At 41.0% G+C, this 16544-nt stretch overlaps 14 protein-coding genes across 14 annotated transcripts; 7 read left to right on the top strand and 7 right to left on the bottom strand. All coding sequences in view use genetic code 6, as the record gives it.

Moving 5' to 3' along the window:
- Positions 1-3: 3 nt before the first annotated feature.
- SS50377_24280 (Serine/threonine-protein phosphatase) lies at positions 4-1257 on the top strand (the record flags this gene model as incomplete). Its single annotated transcript, XM_067908124.1, has 1 exon — positions 4-1257. One exon carries the CDS (start codon positions 4-6, stop codon positions 1255-1257), a length of 1254 nt encoding a protein of 417 aa, XP_067765098.1.
- A 29-nt stretch (positions 1258-1286) lies between these two features.
- On the bottom strand, positions 1287-1847 carry SS50377_24279 (uncharacterized protein; the record flags this gene model as incomplete). Its single annotated transcript, XM_067908123.1, has 1 exon — positions 1287-1847. The coding sequence occupies one exon, from the start codon at positions 1845-1847 to the stop codon at positions 1287-1289; it is 561 nt and encodes a 186-aa protein (XP_067765097.1).
- A 118-nt stretch (positions 1848-1965) lies between these two features.
- SS50377_24278 (uncharacterized protein) lies at positions 1966-3063 on the top strand (the record flags this gene model as incomplete). The annotated part of the gene is made up of 1 exon (XM_067908122.1): positions 1966-3063. One exon carries the CDS (start codon positions 1966-1968, stop codon positions 3061-3063), a length of 1098 nt encoding a protein of 365 aa, XP_067765096.1.
- A 359-nt stretch (positions 3064-3422) lies between these two features.
- Positions 3423-3698, bottom strand: SS50377_24277 (uncharacterized protein; the record flags this gene model as incomplete). The annotated part of the gene is made up of 1 exon (XM_067908121.1): positions 3423-3698. One exon carries the CDS (start codon positions 3696-3698, stop codon positions 3423-3425), a length of 276 nt encoding a protein of 91 aa, XP_067765095.1.
- A 283-nt stretch (positions 3699-3981) lies between these two features.
- SS50377_24276 (Nucleotide-binding protein 1) lies at positions 3982-4929 on the bottom strand (the record flags this gene model as incomplete). Its single annotated transcript, XM_067908120.1, has 1 exon — positions 3982-4929. One exon carries the CDS (start codon positions 4927-4929, stop codon positions 3982-3984), a length of 948 nt encoding a protein of 315 aa, XP_067765094.1.
- A 617-nt stretch (positions 4930-5546) lies between these two features.
- SS50377_24275 (Fructokinase) lies at positions 5547-6410 on the top strand (the record flags this gene model as incomplete). Its single annotated transcript, XM_067908119.1, has 1 exon — positions 5547-6410. One exon carries the CDS (start codon positions 5547-5549, stop codon positions 6408-6410), a length of 864 nt encoding a protein of 287 aa, XP_067765093.1.
- A 6-nt stretch (positions 6411-6416) lies between these two features.
- On the bottom strand, positions 6417-7736 carry SS50377_24274 (uncharacterized protein; the record flags this gene model as incomplete). The annotated part of the gene is made up of 1 exon (XM_067908118.1): positions 6417-7736. One exon carries the CDS (start codon positions 7734-7736, stop codon positions 6417-6419), a length of 1320 nt encoding a protein of 439 aa, XP_067765092.1.
- Positions 7737-7925: 189 nt separating this feature from the next.
- SS50377_24273 (Kinase) lies at positions 7926-10085 on the top strand (the record flags this gene model as incomplete). Its single annotated transcript, XM_067908117.1, has 1 exon — positions 7926-10085. One exon carries the CDS (start codon positions 7926-7928, stop codon positions 10083-10085), a length of 2160 nt encoding a protein of 719 aa, XP_067765091.1.
- A 3-nt stretch (positions 10086-10088) lies between these two features.
- On the bottom strand, positions 10089-11882 carry SS50377_24272 (ATP-dependent DNA helicase RecQ; the record flags this gene model as incomplete). The annotated part of the gene is made up of 1 exon (XM_067908116.1): positions 10089-11882. One exon carries the CDS (start codon positions 11880-11882, stop codon positions 10089-10091), a length of 1794 nt encoding a protein of 597 aa, XP_067765090.1.
- Positions 11883-11897: 15 nt separating this feature from the next.
- On the bottom strand, positions 11898-12467 carry SS50377_24271 (Thymidine kinase; the record flags this gene model as incomplete). Its single annotated transcript, XM_067908115.1, has 1 exon — positions 11898-12467. The coding sequence occupies one exon, from the start codon at positions 12465-12467 to the stop codon at positions 11898-11900; it is 570 nt and encodes a 189-aa protein (XP_067765089.1).
- Positions 12468-12556: 89 nt separating this feature from the next.
- On the top strand, positions 12557-12763 carry SS50377_24270 (LSM domain protein; the record flags this gene model as incomplete). The annotated part of the gene is made up of 1 exon (XM_067908114.1): positions 12557-12763. The coding sequence occupies one exon, from the start codon at positions 12557-12559 to the stop codon at positions 12761-12763; it is 207 nt and encodes a 68-aa protein (XP_067765088.1).
- Positions 12764-12949: 186 nt separating this feature from the next.
- SS50377_24269 (uncharacterized protein) lies at positions 12950-13216 on the top strand (the record flags this gene model as incomplete). The annotated part of the gene is made up of 1 exon (XM_067908113.1): positions 12950-13216. One exon carries the CDS (start codon positions 12950-12952, stop codon positions 13214-13216), a length of 267 nt encoding a protein of 88 aa, XP_067765087.1.
- A 1097-nt stretch (positions 13217-14313) lies between these two features.
- On the top strand, positions 14314-15909 carry SS50377_24268 (DNA polymerase sigma; the record flags this gene model as incomplete). Its single annotated transcript, XM_067908112.1, has 1 exon — positions 14314-15909. The coding sequence occupies one exon, from the start codon at positions 14314-14316 to the stop codon at positions 15907-15909; it is 1596 nt and encodes a 531-aa protein (XP_067765086.1).
- Positions 15910-16250: 341 nt separating this feature from the next.
- On the bottom strand, positions 16251-16505 carry SS50377_24267 (LSM domain protein; the record flags this gene model as incomplete). Its single annotated transcript, XM_067908111.1, has 1 exon — positions 16251-16505. The coding sequence occupies one exon, from the start codon at positions 16503-16505 to the stop codon at positions 16251-16253; it is 255 nt and encodes an 84-aa protein (XP_067765085.1).
- Positions 16506-16544: the final 39 nt, after the last annotated feature.

Raw genomic sequence — 16544 nt, 5'->3', positions numbered from 1 at the left:
TAAATGGGAGTATCACATTCATTTATTACTGAATGGGATAATAGCCCCAAAGAAATCATGGAATTTGCAAGGGTAATAGATTAAGATAATGTATTGAAATCATTCAACGATATGGTAAATCATTAAATTCCAAATCTAGATGATTTCTGCTGGGCTTGCACCTAAGCAGCAGCACATTTTAAAAAATTTCCTAACTATGTCTAAATTGATCCATAACCTAAAGATAGACTTATTTTCATAGGTGATATGCATGGTTGTTTTGAGACCTTAATCCGCTTATTCATTGGTGACGAACAAACCTAAATTGAACCATTAGGTTTCCCTGGTCCACAATCTGATGGAACACGTAATGTTTATCTTTTCAATGGTGATCTAGTAGATCGTGGTGGTTCAGGGTATTAAATCGTTTTCTGCCTCTCTCTTATGGCCCTTCTTTGGCCTGATTTTGTATTGATTAATCGCGGTAATCATGAATCTGAAATGTTTGGTTTGTCTACATAAACTGGAATGGGACATAAATTCATGTTTGAAGTTCAAGGTAAATTCCCTGATGTTGATTTTTCAAAATATAAACCTGCCGTATCTGACCTCTTCTATTCTCTTCCTATTTGCCATTCTTTCGATCGTAACGTATTCGTAGTTCATGGTGGTGTTCCTTTAGCTTCTGATGTATCCGGTGTTCAATTTGCCCCAACCAACTAGTTTGAGTCTAGAACTGCCAAGGTAAATGTTCCAAAGAATGTTCCTCCTTATAATATTAATGACTTACAGAGTATATAACCTACCCGTTTCTAGACATAAAATTTAGAAGATACTCCTAAGAAGAAAAATGAACTTTGGCATTCATTCTTATGGTCTTATGATAGAGCACCTTATTCAGCTGATTTCATGGAATTTAACAACTTTAAGACTATGGTAAACTCTCACACTGCCACCCCTTATCATTTTGTTACCACATTTTTGCCTTTAGATAAGTGCGCTGATAAGTATGGTGTTTAGTCTGTTACTCGTGGCGATGACACTTTCAAGAAAGTTAAAGAATTCTTTGATTAGCATCCTAACCTTACTAAGATCAAAATGTCAATTGTTGAAATATTTTCAAGCCCCACAAACTAAGGCAGTCTTTATGCATGCGTTCTTATGACATAAGATGGAGAACCTGGTTAAAAGATTGATTGGGATCCTCTCAATTGGGGATATCATAACCTTGGATCTCATACTGATTTTAAATTCTATAATGCCCCCTCTGTTCAGTGAAGTTATATCTTGTTTTAATCATTAAATTATCACTCCGCCAATATCATCATAAGTAACTAAAACTCAAAATTACCTTTCTTCAACAGATTCTTTTTAAATAAATCAGATGTTTAACATAAATTAAGCTTTTGACTTAATAATTTAACCGCAGATGATATTTCTGTTTTATGAAGAAAATCATAATATAACGATTGAAAACTACGATAATATGTCAAATTATTATTAGAAAGTTATGATTTTATAAAATTATATAGTTGATCCTAACAGCTAAGCTAAAGCGTACTAAATATTTGTTATAATGCCTCATAATCTTAACTCGATGGTTTATCAAAATTAATTATATGAGAAATTTGGTTTTAATTTTCAGATATTTAAATTATTTAAACATTATCTAAGAATTAAAGCTTATCAATAAATTGAAAAATCTTAATAAATGCTAATTTTGTCATAACCTGTGTAGTCCAACTTGGATTTTATTCTAAAAATGCATCCGACTATGATAAATCAAGGTTACTGATATATTATTTATATGCCCTATAGTTGTATTTATTAGCTTTTGATTTAATGGGTTAAAACGTGAAATCGAACATCTTTAGGAATTTAGAAATGGAGTAATAACAACTAGTATATTATTTAATAATTAAATACTGCAATGAATAAATAGCAATTAATTTATAATATAATAATATTTAATTAGTTATCCATAAAATGAAATAAATAAAATAATAGAATTTTCATTAATTTTAGCCGATAATAAAAGTATAAGAGTAAGATTATTTGGTATAACCTCCCAAATCAGCATCATTCCGGCTCTAGAAATCTGGGAGGTTTCAGACATATAATGATCGTCTGCGTCGTAAATTATTAATAGAAAATGATTAGCAATTTTAAAGAACATAACACCAAGCAAAAAAAGTTGAGTCAGATTTATTTATTATGAAGATAAACGATATAGTGAATGCCCGAAAGAACTTGATTCAACCATTATTAGCCCATCCAATAGAAGATATGGTTCCTATTCACGCACCACCAGTTCAATAGAGTGGTATCCGCTAAATAATAGACGACCGTATTCGGGGAGGAGAAGTGGCAAAAAAGAAGCAATATCGTAAACTCAAACTAGAAATATTAGAGGGTGAAAGATAAAAACTTCCACCTACCCCAAAAGATGAAGCAAACTCATCGTTTCAATTTTAAGGCGATATATAGAGACCAGAATAGGTTATTAATAAGATGTATCCGTGTAACCGTATACTTTCTCCTACCGCATTAGGATAAGACGAAGTAGTATTTGATTATCGAAATGAGATTGATCTAGATAGGTTTTATAAGAACAATGCGGTATTTCTTGGTAGCACAGGGATTGTAGTTATTCAAACTTAAAAAGAGTGGAAATCTGTATGTAGCCATATGGATAATATACGATGTGGAACATCTCATCAATTGTGTAGTATTGTACACTAGTTATTTGGCTCTGAAACAATTTGCGTGTACCTCATAAAATATTGTGACGCCCCATGTTACGTTGAATTTAATAAAGAAGCGTTGTAAAGTTATCTTAATTATTTGCGATATATGTTTGTCATAGAAATATAGATTGAAAATTCAATGAAGCTGGGTATTCTGATATTAGAAATAATGAAGGCTTTAAATTCATAGGCTCCAGATGTTTTTGTGTCTGTAGATGTTAATATATAAAATACTCAACTTATAGTGCACTTTATTATGCTTATCATAAAATTTGAAGTTCTGGGATTTCAATTTGTTGGAGGAAAGTGGCTAGATCAACTTGGTCAAAGTATTTGAATCTGTATGTAATTTTACAAAAACTTCTTCAATGCAATAAAGTTGCTAGTTAGCCGAAACTATCGAATAAAATAACTTTAATTAGATGTTATTAGTGATGCTATGTTAATAATTATAACATTAACCAATATAAGCCATATCCCATTGTTAATCTATTTGTGAATAATAAAAATCGTCTTAGATCTTAAGCTAAATATTTGGTGGTAATATATCGACTTACTATTTTACATCAAGGTGTAATAATTTATGTTAACCGATTCGTACTATCAGGTTAGTATTAAAACCCACTGCTATTTCATATTATTTTCGAAAATTATTGTAACTAACCATAAATTATATTATATATAAAATGCGGTCGTTCACATCTAATGGTAAGCAAAGCTTTCGATTCTCTTCTCCTAATCGATAATTTAGTGCGACCTGCACTATGCGTGAATCGTAGTTACGAGTAATGCGTCCGTAATCTCCACAATTGAAGCATACTCGAAGAACTGTTCCTAGTCGCTAGTGTTCTGAAAAGACTTTAGAATTATATTAACAGTAGCAATAGCCATAAGTATTTCCAGCAAGGTGTTCGTGTATCTATCTAAGTCACGAATAGAAAATGATGATTTGTTAGATAAATGCTTCCTCATTTCTACCTAGAGAGCCTAATTACTAAATAGACTCTTTTCTATGTGCTTTTAACTTTCCAAGTGGACTTTAGTCTAAAAATATTGATCTGAAACGAGTACTCATGTTATTTATTAACGGGAAGAAAGTTCAATTGAAAATATTTCGACAATAAATAGAACTCAGACAGAGCTAACCCATAAAGATTTAACAAAAACCTAGTATCTTAGTCACTGAAGGGTATCTGTAATATAAGTAGCTGAAAAAATTAAGCACATAATTAAAAAAAATCTAATGAAAGCAATTTCACTGCATTATTTTAGCTATAATTTAGGTAAACATATCTAAACCAACACTAGAATCGTTTTCATCAAGACAACTCCAAGCGATACCCTTCTCGGCAGCTTGGGTGAGCTGAGCATCAAGAGGTATCCTTCCTAGAAGTTCTATACCATACTAGGTGCAAAGAGCTTATGCTCCACCAGTAGATGGAAGGAAAATTTATGTTTCCTTGTTGCAACAAGGACAAACAAATCCAGACATATTTTCAATTACACCACGAATTGTTAGACCAATTTATTTTGCAAAGTTAACCTCCTTACGAACATCCGCAAGAGCCACCTCCTATGGGGTAGTGACAATAATAGCCTGAACATCAGGCTTATTATCCGTAAATTTACATGCGGTTGTAAGAAGGTTAATGGTAGAAAGATGCTCATCTGAAGTTCCTGGTGGAGTATCGATAATCAACCAATTCTCCTGATCAGGTGAGACATCCCAATCAACTTCAGTTAAAAATTACTGAATAACCCCATGTTTCTTAGGGCCACGCATTATAACAGCGTCGTCTTAGTTTCTAAGCATAAATCCTATCGAAATACACTAAAGATTATCCGATACTGAAATAGGCGCCCAACCATCCGCTGATTCGTGAATTTCTTCTCCAGCAGTAGAAGTCATAGTTGGAACTGATGGGCCACAAACATCAACGTCCATGAGTGATACCTTAACATTACACCTATCTGCAAGATAATACGCTAGCTAGCAGGCAACTGTAGATTTTCCAACTCCGCCCTTGCCAGACAACACCAAAAATATTCTCTTGAAGTTATTGAGGCGTCTAGCTATTGCCAAAGTTGCCTCTGTGGGTTCGGATGTGGTACCGCATTTACCTTTAGATGGGCATCCTGAGCATTTATCAGGAGCGCAACCACCTTCAGGTATAACAGCATCAGCAGCTGGATTGCATGTCATTTTAGAAGATCAGATTTCAATTTATATTATATATTTAATATAATATTAAAATGAATTAAATTACTTTTGTATACTAATTTTGTACACATTGTACACTTTATACTTAAAATAATGCAATTAGTTACATAAATATATTCTGTAAAAAATTCTATTATACACCTTAGTTAACCTTATAAAAGATGATATATGTTTTAACTATTGTGTGATGAGTATCTTTTCAATAATTTTTCAACTAATATATGAATTGGATATCTTAAAAGATATTTATTCTTAATACATCTATTATAAACCCATTCATCATCTATTTTGCTATATAATAATTATATATACTGAATCATATATTCATCTTTATAAAATAATACATGTGATTTATATTTTTATCTATACTCAAATTAATATACATTCATTAATGAATTTTAAGATAACTTTACAATATTAGATATAGTTAATCAATATATTAATATGCCATTACGCTACTAAAAATCATATTCTTAAAACTAAAAATTGTATTTAATTATATAATTTTATGTTTAAATTAATTTTGTCAAATATAATTTTATTATGTTATAAATCCGAAGGAATCAGTTATAAATTTTTAAAATCAACCATTCCATTAAATGCCATCGTATCATGTTGGACTCCCAATTTTAGACGTTATTTTTGAAAATAACGTTCCAAAGGATGCTTTAACCGGAGGTGCTGTACTGAACTCCTGTGTTTCACTAGCCCGCGTTGGTGCAGATTCCCATTTCGTGTCTGCTTTCTGTGCAGATCCAGTAGCCAAAATATTCAAAGAATTCTTTGAAAAGAATAAAATTTCAACCTAATTCATGTCTGAGTCTTAACATAAATCCATGGTTGCTCTTGCATTCAAGGCTGCTTCGACTGTTTATGAATTTCGCGGAGATATTCCTTATTAAGATATGGTACAAAAATTTCCAGAATTGACCGAAAAGGATATTGTATAGTTTGGGGATTATTTTGTATTTGATTAAGATTACTAGATAGACTAAATCAAGGCTAAATCTGGAAAAGCAACTAAATATTTAGACCCCAATATCAGAAACTCTGTCAATCACTAACAAATGAAGAAAGTAATCGATTCTGCTGATATATTGCGCATGTCCGATGAAGATGCTGAGTCCATGTATCCTGGGCTTAGTATTATACAGATTCTTGAAAAAAATCCTCATCTATGCGGTATTTTCAATACAACCGAAAAAACTGCTACCTATATAGGTAAGGGAGTATCTACATCGGTATAGTGCCCTAAAATTACCCCAGTTTCGACTATTGGAGCTGGAGATAACTTCAATGCTGGTGTGATTTACGGCATGCTAAAGTTCGGCCTCACTAAGGCTAATTTGAACCAGGCAAATAAAAGTACAATCGAGTAGGTGTTGAACTTTGGCGTGAAATTCGCCCAAAACGTGTGCATGAGCTCCGTCAACTACGTGGACGAGGACTTCAAGCCCGAGTGATCTTTTTCAGACATAAAAATCGCTTTCGTCATCTGCGATAGCCAACGCCGCTTTTCGCTATTTTTCTCTTTCTGCGATTTCCGTCTGCTTAATCCTCTGCCCCCTAGCGGGCTCGTAACGCATTACCTTCCGCCCAGACATCTCAACCCTTTTTTACTGTGATATTTTCGCAGTTTTTTTCGCATTTTTACCCTCACTCTCCAGCTGCGTATACTCACGCAGGCGCAGTTTGAGCACCTTCTCAGCCCCCAGAAGCCCCTTTGCAGCGATCCCGCGGAGGCTCTGCGCCAGTGCGTCGACCCGAAATTCGAGACGCTAGAAGGCGTCAAAAACGCCAGCTTCGCGGTTTTGGATCCCCAAAACTCGAGAAAGCGCCGCCTGGAAAACGTCGAATTTTGCAAAATTTCCGTCTAGAACGCCTCTTTCCGCTTCGATTTCGAGAATTTGCCGCTTTCGGATTGCGATTTAGTTTTCGAGCTGCCGCGCGGCCTGTTTCAGCTGCTGAACGCGCTCCGGCGCGTCCTCAAAATCGCCAAAAATCGGCAGAATTTGGTGCTCGAAGCGCTGCTTATTTTTGGCGTCCCAATCCGCCAGCATCGCGGCCACCTCCTCGGCGGTTTTGTCAAGTTTTGGACTGAATTTCGCGCGCTGCAGAATGTCCTCAATCACGCGGAACAGGTAGGTTGGCGCTTGCGGAATGTCGGGTGGGTCGATTTTTCGGGTGTAGCAAGACGGTAAGGTTACATTTTGGCCTGAATTAATACACGTTTCTGCGATTTCGATGAATTTCGAATCAATTTCGATTTTTCGCTCCAACGCAAAACGGTGAAATTCGTGGTTCAGGTGCTCGAATTTGCTGGGGTCAATCGTAGGGTGTAGCTCGCTGTTACGGCCTAAAACGGTGTTGATTAGCGCACTAGCACGCAGGCGCTAGTGTAACAGTGCTATCTCGCGTGATATGTGTGCGTAAATACCAGCGTTGGCAGTCACAAGGTTTTAGCGCAGACAGGAAAGGTGGGCTGCATCGGAGGCTGCCGTAGTCTGCAAGCTCGGCAGGCTACAGCTAGCGATTTTAGCCTCCAGGTAATGAATTTCTACTTCGAGTTTCACGAGTTTCTGCTCTTTTTTGCGAACAATTTGCTCTTATTAGAGCCGCTTTTCTACGGATTTGATGGAGGAGAAGTCACATCTCTAGGCGCTACCTATGGAGGTTCCTGGGCGCTTTTCCCTGGCAGCTGGGGAAATTACTAGCGGTTGGCGCATTCCACGGGCTGTTTTGATTGCGCGCATCGCCCGTGGTCTCGAGATGGACTATGACGTTAGCATTTTCCGTTTTGGGATGTATTTCCATATGACATAAAAATGAATAATAATTGTGACTTGGCATTTCAGTTTCGAGTATTTTGCTGAAAATATCTGGCAATTAATATTTTGTTATTATATATAAATATATCTACATATATTTTTAATGTTTTGAATAAGGTCATTATATGCATATATAGATATTATATTTAAATGGGAATATGCACATCACAACCAAAATACTAAGAATTGCATTAAACTTTCGTCAAGATGAACATATCAAATTCTGGGCATGTAACTTACAAGGAATTTTTAAATTCAACGTTTTGCAAACATCTTTAACCATTGCGTATTATTATATTAAACGACTTTTTTAAATACGGTAGCAACCATTAGCAGTGTTTATCCTTTGACACATTTTTAGACTATTCTTAATCTTTATTTTAACAATCATCTTGTATTCCGTTTACCACTATAAATTAAGATTAAAAAATATCTGCATTAAACGAAGATCAAACTTAATAGTATGGACTTATGCAATAACCATAGACAGATGAAATCTATGATGTGAGAACAATGGTTGAAAAAATGGTTGATGGTTCCAAAAATGCATCTGAACTTGATTAGTTTTCAATTTCATAAGCCTTAGGGCTGAATTCCCGAGGATTAGATGTTGTATTTAGATAGGATGCATTTAATGATAAAATAGAATAGGATTATATAACGGAGCATGATATCTGTCTTTTGATAGATTAATTAGCAGCATAAGGTATAGATTTGTCTGGTCTTGTAAGCACTTTAAAACCATCTTCTCCAACATCTGAAAATTCAAATAAAGTTGAGGATTTTAATGATATTAAACTTTCAAGGCTTTTGATTAAAGAATATGATTCAACCCACTCCGGCACGCTTTCTTCAATTGAATTTGATGGTCTTATGCGTGCTCTTAATACTGAATTATAGGCTCATTAGACATTTTTAGGAGCTGATCTCAAAATAATAGGGGAATATATCACTGGAAGAACATTAGGTTTCGGTAAAACAGGTATAGTAAAATGTGCTATTAAAAAGAATGATATTTAGTAGAAAGAAATATGCTTAAAAATCAGCTAAATATAGAATAAAAAGATATCAAAGCAGTCATTTTTTACAGGTGAAAATTATTGTACCCAACTGCCTGAAGAAAATTTTCTCTCTTTAGCATAAAGCGAGTATATTGTATAATTTTATGAATCTTTTATTCATAAAGATAAGAACGGAAATTAGTGGTCAGTTATTGTTGTAGATCTTTGTGGTGGTGGATCGCTTGCTGAATATTGTCACTCTACGTCAATAACAGAGCCAATAGCACGATATTTTTTTACATAGATTTTATTAGGTATAGAACATTTACATAACTTAAAAATTGCACATTTAGATATCAGATTATAAAATATATTAATAGACTCTAATGGAGATGCAAGGATTTGTGACTTTGGTAATTCAGTGCATATGGAGCCAGGATTTATGTTGAAAGCTGGAACAATTGCCGGAACTCTATCACACATGCCACCGGAGATGCTTCTATTTTGCGAAGATTTTGATGCGAAATGCGTTGATATGTGGTAATGTGGTCTCATACTTTATGAATTATTGACAGGAAAACCTTTATTTAGCTGTAAAAATGATTCTGTAGTATAGTAAATCAAAAATAGTACTTTTGAGCCGTTAAGCTACTAGTTCAGTAAAGAAGCACGGGAATTGGTCAATCAGCTATTGTAACCTACGCCTGAAAATCGCCTAACAGTTTAGGAAGCCCTAGACTCTGAGTGGCTTTAACTCCCACTACATAAGCCAGCAATTGCAAAAGGTTTTATTATCCTAGATCCTGCACCATTGCTCTCTGAGTTATGTATGAAGATCGAACACATTTTTAAGGGTGAATCTGTATAGTTTACTGAGAATGATGCCAAGAATAAAGATATCCTCGCGTTTAAATGTTAGTACAAAGGAGTGACCTTCACTATGTAGTGCGAACGTATAAAGAAGGTTGAAAAAATTGATGAAATAGAGCTAAGTTAACGGGCTGTTTAATCTAAGGTAGGCTCCCGCGAGATAGAAGACTACATTATTGGACAGTTTGCGCAGTCGCAGAAGGTCGTGAAGATCACGTTCTTCCTGCGACAGGGCGTTCTGTGGGACTTCCAGAAGATCTTCAAGCGCATCCGGTTCCTCATCATGAAGACCGAGCGGGCCGAGGACATCGGCGTCGAGGAGGTACTGATTCTACGGAGCGAGAGTTACGTCGACGAGGAGAGCGGCGTAACCGTGAACAACCACAGCTTCGTCGTGAAGGAGCGGCTGTTCGGGAGCAGCGACAGGGGCGCAGAGTGAGGGTCACACCACTTTGAAGAAGTAGTGCGCGAAGGGCGGCTCCTCCGCGACCTGCAGCACCTGCCGGCGGACCTGGATCGCTCCCTGGGCCACCATCTCGCACAACAGGAGGAACGCGCACCGCTCCCAGTCGAGCCCGGGCAGCAGATCCTACGCCGCCGCCGCGAAGGCCCGGTCCTTGAGGAGGGCGCGGAACTGCGTCAGGCGCATGCTCCGGAAGAAGGCGAGCAGGGGGCGCAGCAGGGGCTCCACGTGCACGCGGCGGGCTGCGGGGCGGCCGGTGCATACCTCGCACTTGCCGCAGCCCGGGACCGCGAACCCGGTGTAGTACTGCTCCAGTAGCCGCCAGGTGCAGACTGGGCGTTCGAGGATGCAGAAGAGGTCGCACACAGCCTTGGCCTGGGCCTCGAAGTTCGCCTCTGCGCCGCCCAGCACGAGCTTCAGGTACGCGAAGGCGTCCTCCCAGCTGTAGTTCAGGTAGCCATCGCAGCGCTGGCCGCTCCGCCCGCCGCGGCCGATCTTCTGCACGAAGTCGTTCACGCCGGAGGGGAAGTCGTGCACGTAGACGTAGGCCAGCCGCTTCAGATTGATGCCCATGCCGAATCCCACGGTCGCCACCAGCGCCCGGACGGCATCATCCGCGACCCAGCGCTGGGCGTTCGCCGAGGCGTCCCGCAGCCGGGAATGGAAGGGGAGCGCCGAGCATCCGGACCGCGAGAGCGTGGCGGCGAGCTCCTCGCAGGTGGCAGTCTTCCTGGCGTACACGAGCATCTTCTGGTCGTGGGTGTCTGCGAAGCGCAGCAGGGCCGCGGCGTCGGCGCGCTGGTAGCGGGCGTGGATGTGGAGGTTGGGCCGGAACACCGAGAAGGTGAGCACCTCCATGCCGCAGAAGGCGAAGGCGCGCTGGATCTCGGCCAGGTCGCACTCGGGGAGGCTGGCGCTGAGGCCGACCACGGGCAAGTTGGTGCGGCCGCGGATGGTCTGGATCACGCCCACGATCTGCGCGTAGTCGGTCCGGAAGCCGCTCCACTCAACCATGAGGTGGCACTCGTCCACGGCGACGAGGGCGACCTGGTTCTGGGAGACCATAGCCTTCAGCATCGCCTGCAGGGGCGCGTCCCCAACCAGCCGTTCGGGCGTGAGGAAGAGTACCATGTCGGTCTGGGCCTGCAGCTCGCCCCTGCAGATCCGGCCCGCGCCGGAGTTCAGCTGGCGGGCGTTGACGCCCATCTCCTGCAGGTTGCGGATCTGGTCCTCCCGGAGCGCGATGGTCGGCGTCACCACCACGGCGACCTTGCCGAAGAGCACGGCCGGCAGCGTGTAGATCAGGGACTTCCCGCCCGACGTGGGGATCGTGCACAGCGTGGACTTGCGGGCGAACACGCGCGAGAGCACGGCGGCCTGGGCTGGGCGCAGGGCCGGGATCCGCAGTGACTGCAGCGCCGTGGCGACTAACGGCAGCAGCGAGGACGCGATCAAGTCGTTCTCCAGCGGCGGGACGCGCCGGGGCGTGAGGAAGCAGCGCTCGGCGTCGGCGGCCGGGCACACGGGGAGCAGCACGTGCTGGGGGACGAATGATACGGGCTGCGGCGGGGGCTGCGAGGCCAGGTGTTCCGAGACCACCTCGAAGGAGGCTGAGGACGCGAGCGAGACCACCGAGACGGCGCTGGAGGGCGATCCGGGCGATGCAGCTGCAACAGTGGATTCCTGCGCTACCCCAGCACTCGGCATGGCGTCAGTGATGCGGAGGCGGACCGGGGCGAAGGCCTGGCAGAAGTAGTCCTTGAGGTTCTCCATTGGAAAGGAATGCGATCACTCGGCGGCCTTCTGCGCCTGGACGGCGTTCCAGCACGCCCTGCAGCAGGCGACGTACATGTCCGCGCCGCCGATGACGACCTCGGCGGTGTCGTTGGTGATGCGGGCCGAGAATGGCGCGTCCTGGAAGCAGCTGTAGCACACGGAGCTGAGCTTGTCCACGTGGTCGGCCAGCGCGCACAGCGGGGGGATCACATCGAAGGGCTTGCGCAGGAAGTTGCCGTCCAGGGCGGTCACCAGCACCGTCTTGCCGGCGTTGGCGAGCGCCTCGGCGTGCTCCACGAGGTCGGGGTAGAACTGGCCCTCGTCGATCGCGACCACGTCGATCGTAGCGTCTACCAGGTGTATCACGTCCGCCAACCTGGAGGCCTGCACCGCCGGGAGCCCCATCATGTCGTGTGTGGAAAGCTGGTCCGCGGAGTAGCGCGTGTCGGCCGCGAACTTCACCACCAGCACGGAGCGCTTCGCGGCGCGGTACTTGCGGATGCGCCTGATGAGCTCGGTGGACTTGCCCGAGAACATGGGGCCGAGGATGAGCTGGATATTGCCGCCGCTGAGGATGACCATTGCGGAAAGGGTGGAAACTAAGTTGACGGGGCGAGCGAGATATGCGGACCGCGGCGGCTCCGGACGAAAAACCCGGGAACCGCTCCACAATGGACCTCCTACTCCCCGCCGCCTTCCTGCAGGCCCAGCTCGGCCAGCCGGTAACCGTGGAGCTCAAGTCGGGGCAGGTCCTCACCGGGCAGCTCGAGGCCGCCGACGCGTACTACAACCTGCGGCTCTCCGGGGCCTCGCTCGGTGCGGAGCCCATGGGGCACGTCACCGTGCGCTGCAACAACGTGCTGACCGTTGCGAAGTGAGGTTTCTTTGGCTTGCCCCCGCGCCCTTGGTACGTGCGCATATATTCGTCGGTTTAATTTTTATACATATAATTAACTATTATATAATTAATACAGCCAAACTAATAAATTATATTACTAAATTTCACTCCTTTTAATTTAATATTTTAATTATTATATTATATTTGTAAATACCCGTATTGACAAATGGGTAAAACATAAAAAATTAGCTAATAGAAATTAGAGAAGAAAGTTAAGATACAATAAAAACAATCTGCTAACCTTTAGTCTAAATTAAGTATTTCTGCATAAGAAAAATTGGAATAATATTTTGAAATTAATAAGTAAGTCTGGCTTCCAATATTAAATAATCTTGAAAAAGATTAACTATTATAGATTATTAAACGCCCGTAAAGTTCAGGATAGAAGCTTATAAAATAACATAAACTAAGTTAAGACGGTTTAAAAAAGTGATATCATTTTTTATTTCTAGCTTTTGTAAATTAAAGCTCGCGTAAGTCTAAATTATATTAATTAATTTACTATATTAACTCATGCTGCAATATTTTATGTTCAAATAATAATTATGTTTTCTTTTAACTTAATTTATCTATTTCTAACTATTAACATGATTACGACTCTTCTTATTTAACAAAATATATATCTAAAAGTTAATTTGCCTATTCTAATATGAAATTTTTAACAATTTCCATTTTATTATACAGTAACATGAGATGGGTATTATCTTTCAATACCTGTTTTAACGTTCTATCATTTTATGTAAATAATGATAAAAATGATGTTAAACTAAATTATCTAGTCTTTGACTTTAGTCTTACAAATACAAATGAATTAATACTAATAATATTTGTAGACATGGCAAGAGAATATTCTTCATAAGTTTCCAAATTAATAAGTATAGTTGAAGTTTCTGTTTTGAAAACAATATAATTATTTATAATTTAATCAAATATAAATGATTTGTTATATTTAATTTATATAGATTTTTTTAATACTGTGCCCTAGATTGTACCATTTTGAATCATGAATAAGGAATTCTTGTAAGTAATGAGATACAAATCATCGCCTTCATACTAATCCTATTAATAAGATATTTTTCCATCTATAAAATATCCTATTTGGTTTAGTTTATTGGAAATAACTAAAATGTTTTTAAATATAGTGTAAGACTTAATCGTTGCACACTACTCAGAACATAGCAAATAAACTTAATTTTTGGATAAAGAATAAATATTGGATTCAAGCACTCCTACGAAGTTTTCCTTATATTAAAGAACAGGTAATTTTGAATCTTAATTAGTATACTCAAATCTAATTTCTAATTAAATTTTATCTAATAATTGAAACTAAATAGAATATCTGTAATAAAAGCTTTAATCATAAGTGTGGTAGCAATCATCTGAAAAATATGTGAAAATATTAGTGAAAAAATTAGGTATATTTTCCATTTTTACTAAATCATTATTTATTTAGTATATAATTTATATTTAAATAAATATTAAGACTTTCCATTTATTCATTATTATATTGTAAAATACATTCCCTTTTAAATGTCAAGTAGTGAATAAGAAGAATATAATATTGAGTTAGGTCCACTGCCACCTGGTATATCATTAGGATCGCTAAACTAAAGATTTGATCCTTATTTTGGGAGGTTACTGGCAGAAGAAATCGAAAATTTGCCTGTTTAGTCTCAAACCTCATGTCCACCGCCACCTGGAAAAGTTTCTGAAGGTACACCGTCATAAATTTCATTTAATCAGCTGAAAAATCTTCAAAAATCACTCATTCCACTTCTCTCAGAAACCAGAAACTAGCTATTTACGGAGGAAAATCTGTCACTCGTAAAATCGTATTTAACGCAGAAACTAGGCAATATAGAGCTATACGGCGGAGCAGCAAACCAGATCTCCTCCATTTCGTCTGACATTGACGCAACAGTAATTTTAGACGAAACCAAGTATGAATTGCTAGCTTTGAAACAACAAGAAATAGAGCCATATTTGCACAATTACAGCTTCCCAGTGTCTGAATACGTGCACTACGTGGAGTAGGTCAACTCAGCGGTTATTTCAGGCGACAGGGACACGATTTCGAACCAGCTGTCAGAGAAGCGCATTAAACTGCGAAAGGCGCTAATTTTAGCTTATTTGGCGAGAAACCTCGGAAATTCAGTCAATCTGGTCCCGTACGCGCGAGTTCCCGTTTTGCGCATTCAAGTCCTCGTCGATTTCGCTAAAAACGTCATCGGTGACGACTGCAAGCGGCTGTCAACATACCAATCGCTTAGCATGGACATCTGCGTCAACAATCTGCTCCCGGTCCAAAACACGAAACTAGTCGGAAATTACATTAAATCGAACCCAGTCCTGCACGATTTCATTCTTTTCGTCAAGATTTGGGCCAACAAGCGCGAGATTTTGCACGAAATCGGCCTTCACTCCTATTTTTACGTCAATTTATCGATTTTCTACCTTCAGACGCTGAAGTGCCCCGTACTGCCTTGTTTACAGCCCGGAAACGCGATTTCGCTGATCAATTCGTACAATGTGGCGTTTTTAGACCCTATCAAGACGCGCAGCAATTTCACGATTTAGCAGCTTATTATCGGCTTTTTCTTCTTCTATGGGTACTACTTTAACTGGGATACGAGTGTAGTATCGATTCGGTGCGGGCGGGCGCTCTCCAGGGACGAGAAATCGTGGTTTCTGCGCGACGGGGACAAGAACCAGGAGATAGTTTTCCGGAACCAGGAGCAGGACGATTTCACACCATACGAACGGGCACAGGATCTGCAGATAAGCAATCTGCCAATTATCTCGAATTTTAATGCTCCACCACCATTTTTCAGCAACTAGTTCGCGTTCTGCGCCGTCGAAGACCCCTTTGAGGTGAACGTAAACGTTGGACGCCATGTGAACGCAGCAGGCGCGAAGATGCTGAGGCAGGAGTTCAGGAGGGCTGCGTGCGTTATAAAGAGGGAAAGACCTCTAGAATGGCTCCTGCTGAGCCCAGCCGTGGATCCTCCCGGCTAGAAGCAAAATTTGAGCCTGAGGGCGCTGCAGGAGAAGGAGACCAGAGGTTGTGTAGTAGAGATCAAGGTGGTGGACTAGTCCGAGAAAAAGAGCAAGTTTACGCTCAAATGAGTGAACCAATTCACATTAAATCCTCAAAATTGAGCGAAAATAGCGAGCTGGAATTGATATTTTCAGGTGCGCGGTAGTATGTGATAATAGTGGAGTTTTGTCTTGAAAAAATAATATGTTCTGGAATTAACGAAGGTGTGTTGTAGTAGAGGATAGTTGGGCGCGCATTTATGTGAATAATTTAGCTGCTATATTTTTTATACATTTAATTTTATTTAAATAACATAATATAATAAGAATAGTATATAAAAGGCAACGGAAGGATTAAATTTTGAAGATTAAACCAATACAAGTGTTTGCTAGCGCACGTACCAAGGGCGCGGGGGCAAGCCAAAGAAACCTCACTTCGCAACGGTCAGCACGTTGTTGCAGCGCACGGTGACGTGCCCCATGGGCTCCGCACCGAGCGAGGCCCCGGAGAGCCGCAGGTTGTAGTACGCGTCGGCGGCCTCGAGCTGCCCGGTGAGGACCTGCCCCGACTTGAGCTCCACGGTTACCGGCTGGCCGAGCTGGGCCTGCAGGAAGGCGGCGGGGAGTAGGAGGTCCATTGTGGAGCGGTTCCCGGGTTTTTCGTCCGGAGCCGCCGCGGTCCGCATATCTCGCTCGCCCCGTCAACTTAGTTTCCACCCTTTCCG

This window comes from Spironucleus salmonicida, chromosome 4, assembly GCF_000497125.1.
Source record: "Spironucleus salmonicida strain ATCC 50377 chromosome 4, whole genome shotgun sequence".
Classification (NCBI taxonomy): domain Eukaryota; phylum Fornicata; order Diplomonadida; family Hexamitidae; genus Spironucleus; species Spironucleus salmonicida.
This window is presented reverse-complemented; position numbering and strand designations above follow the sequence as displayed.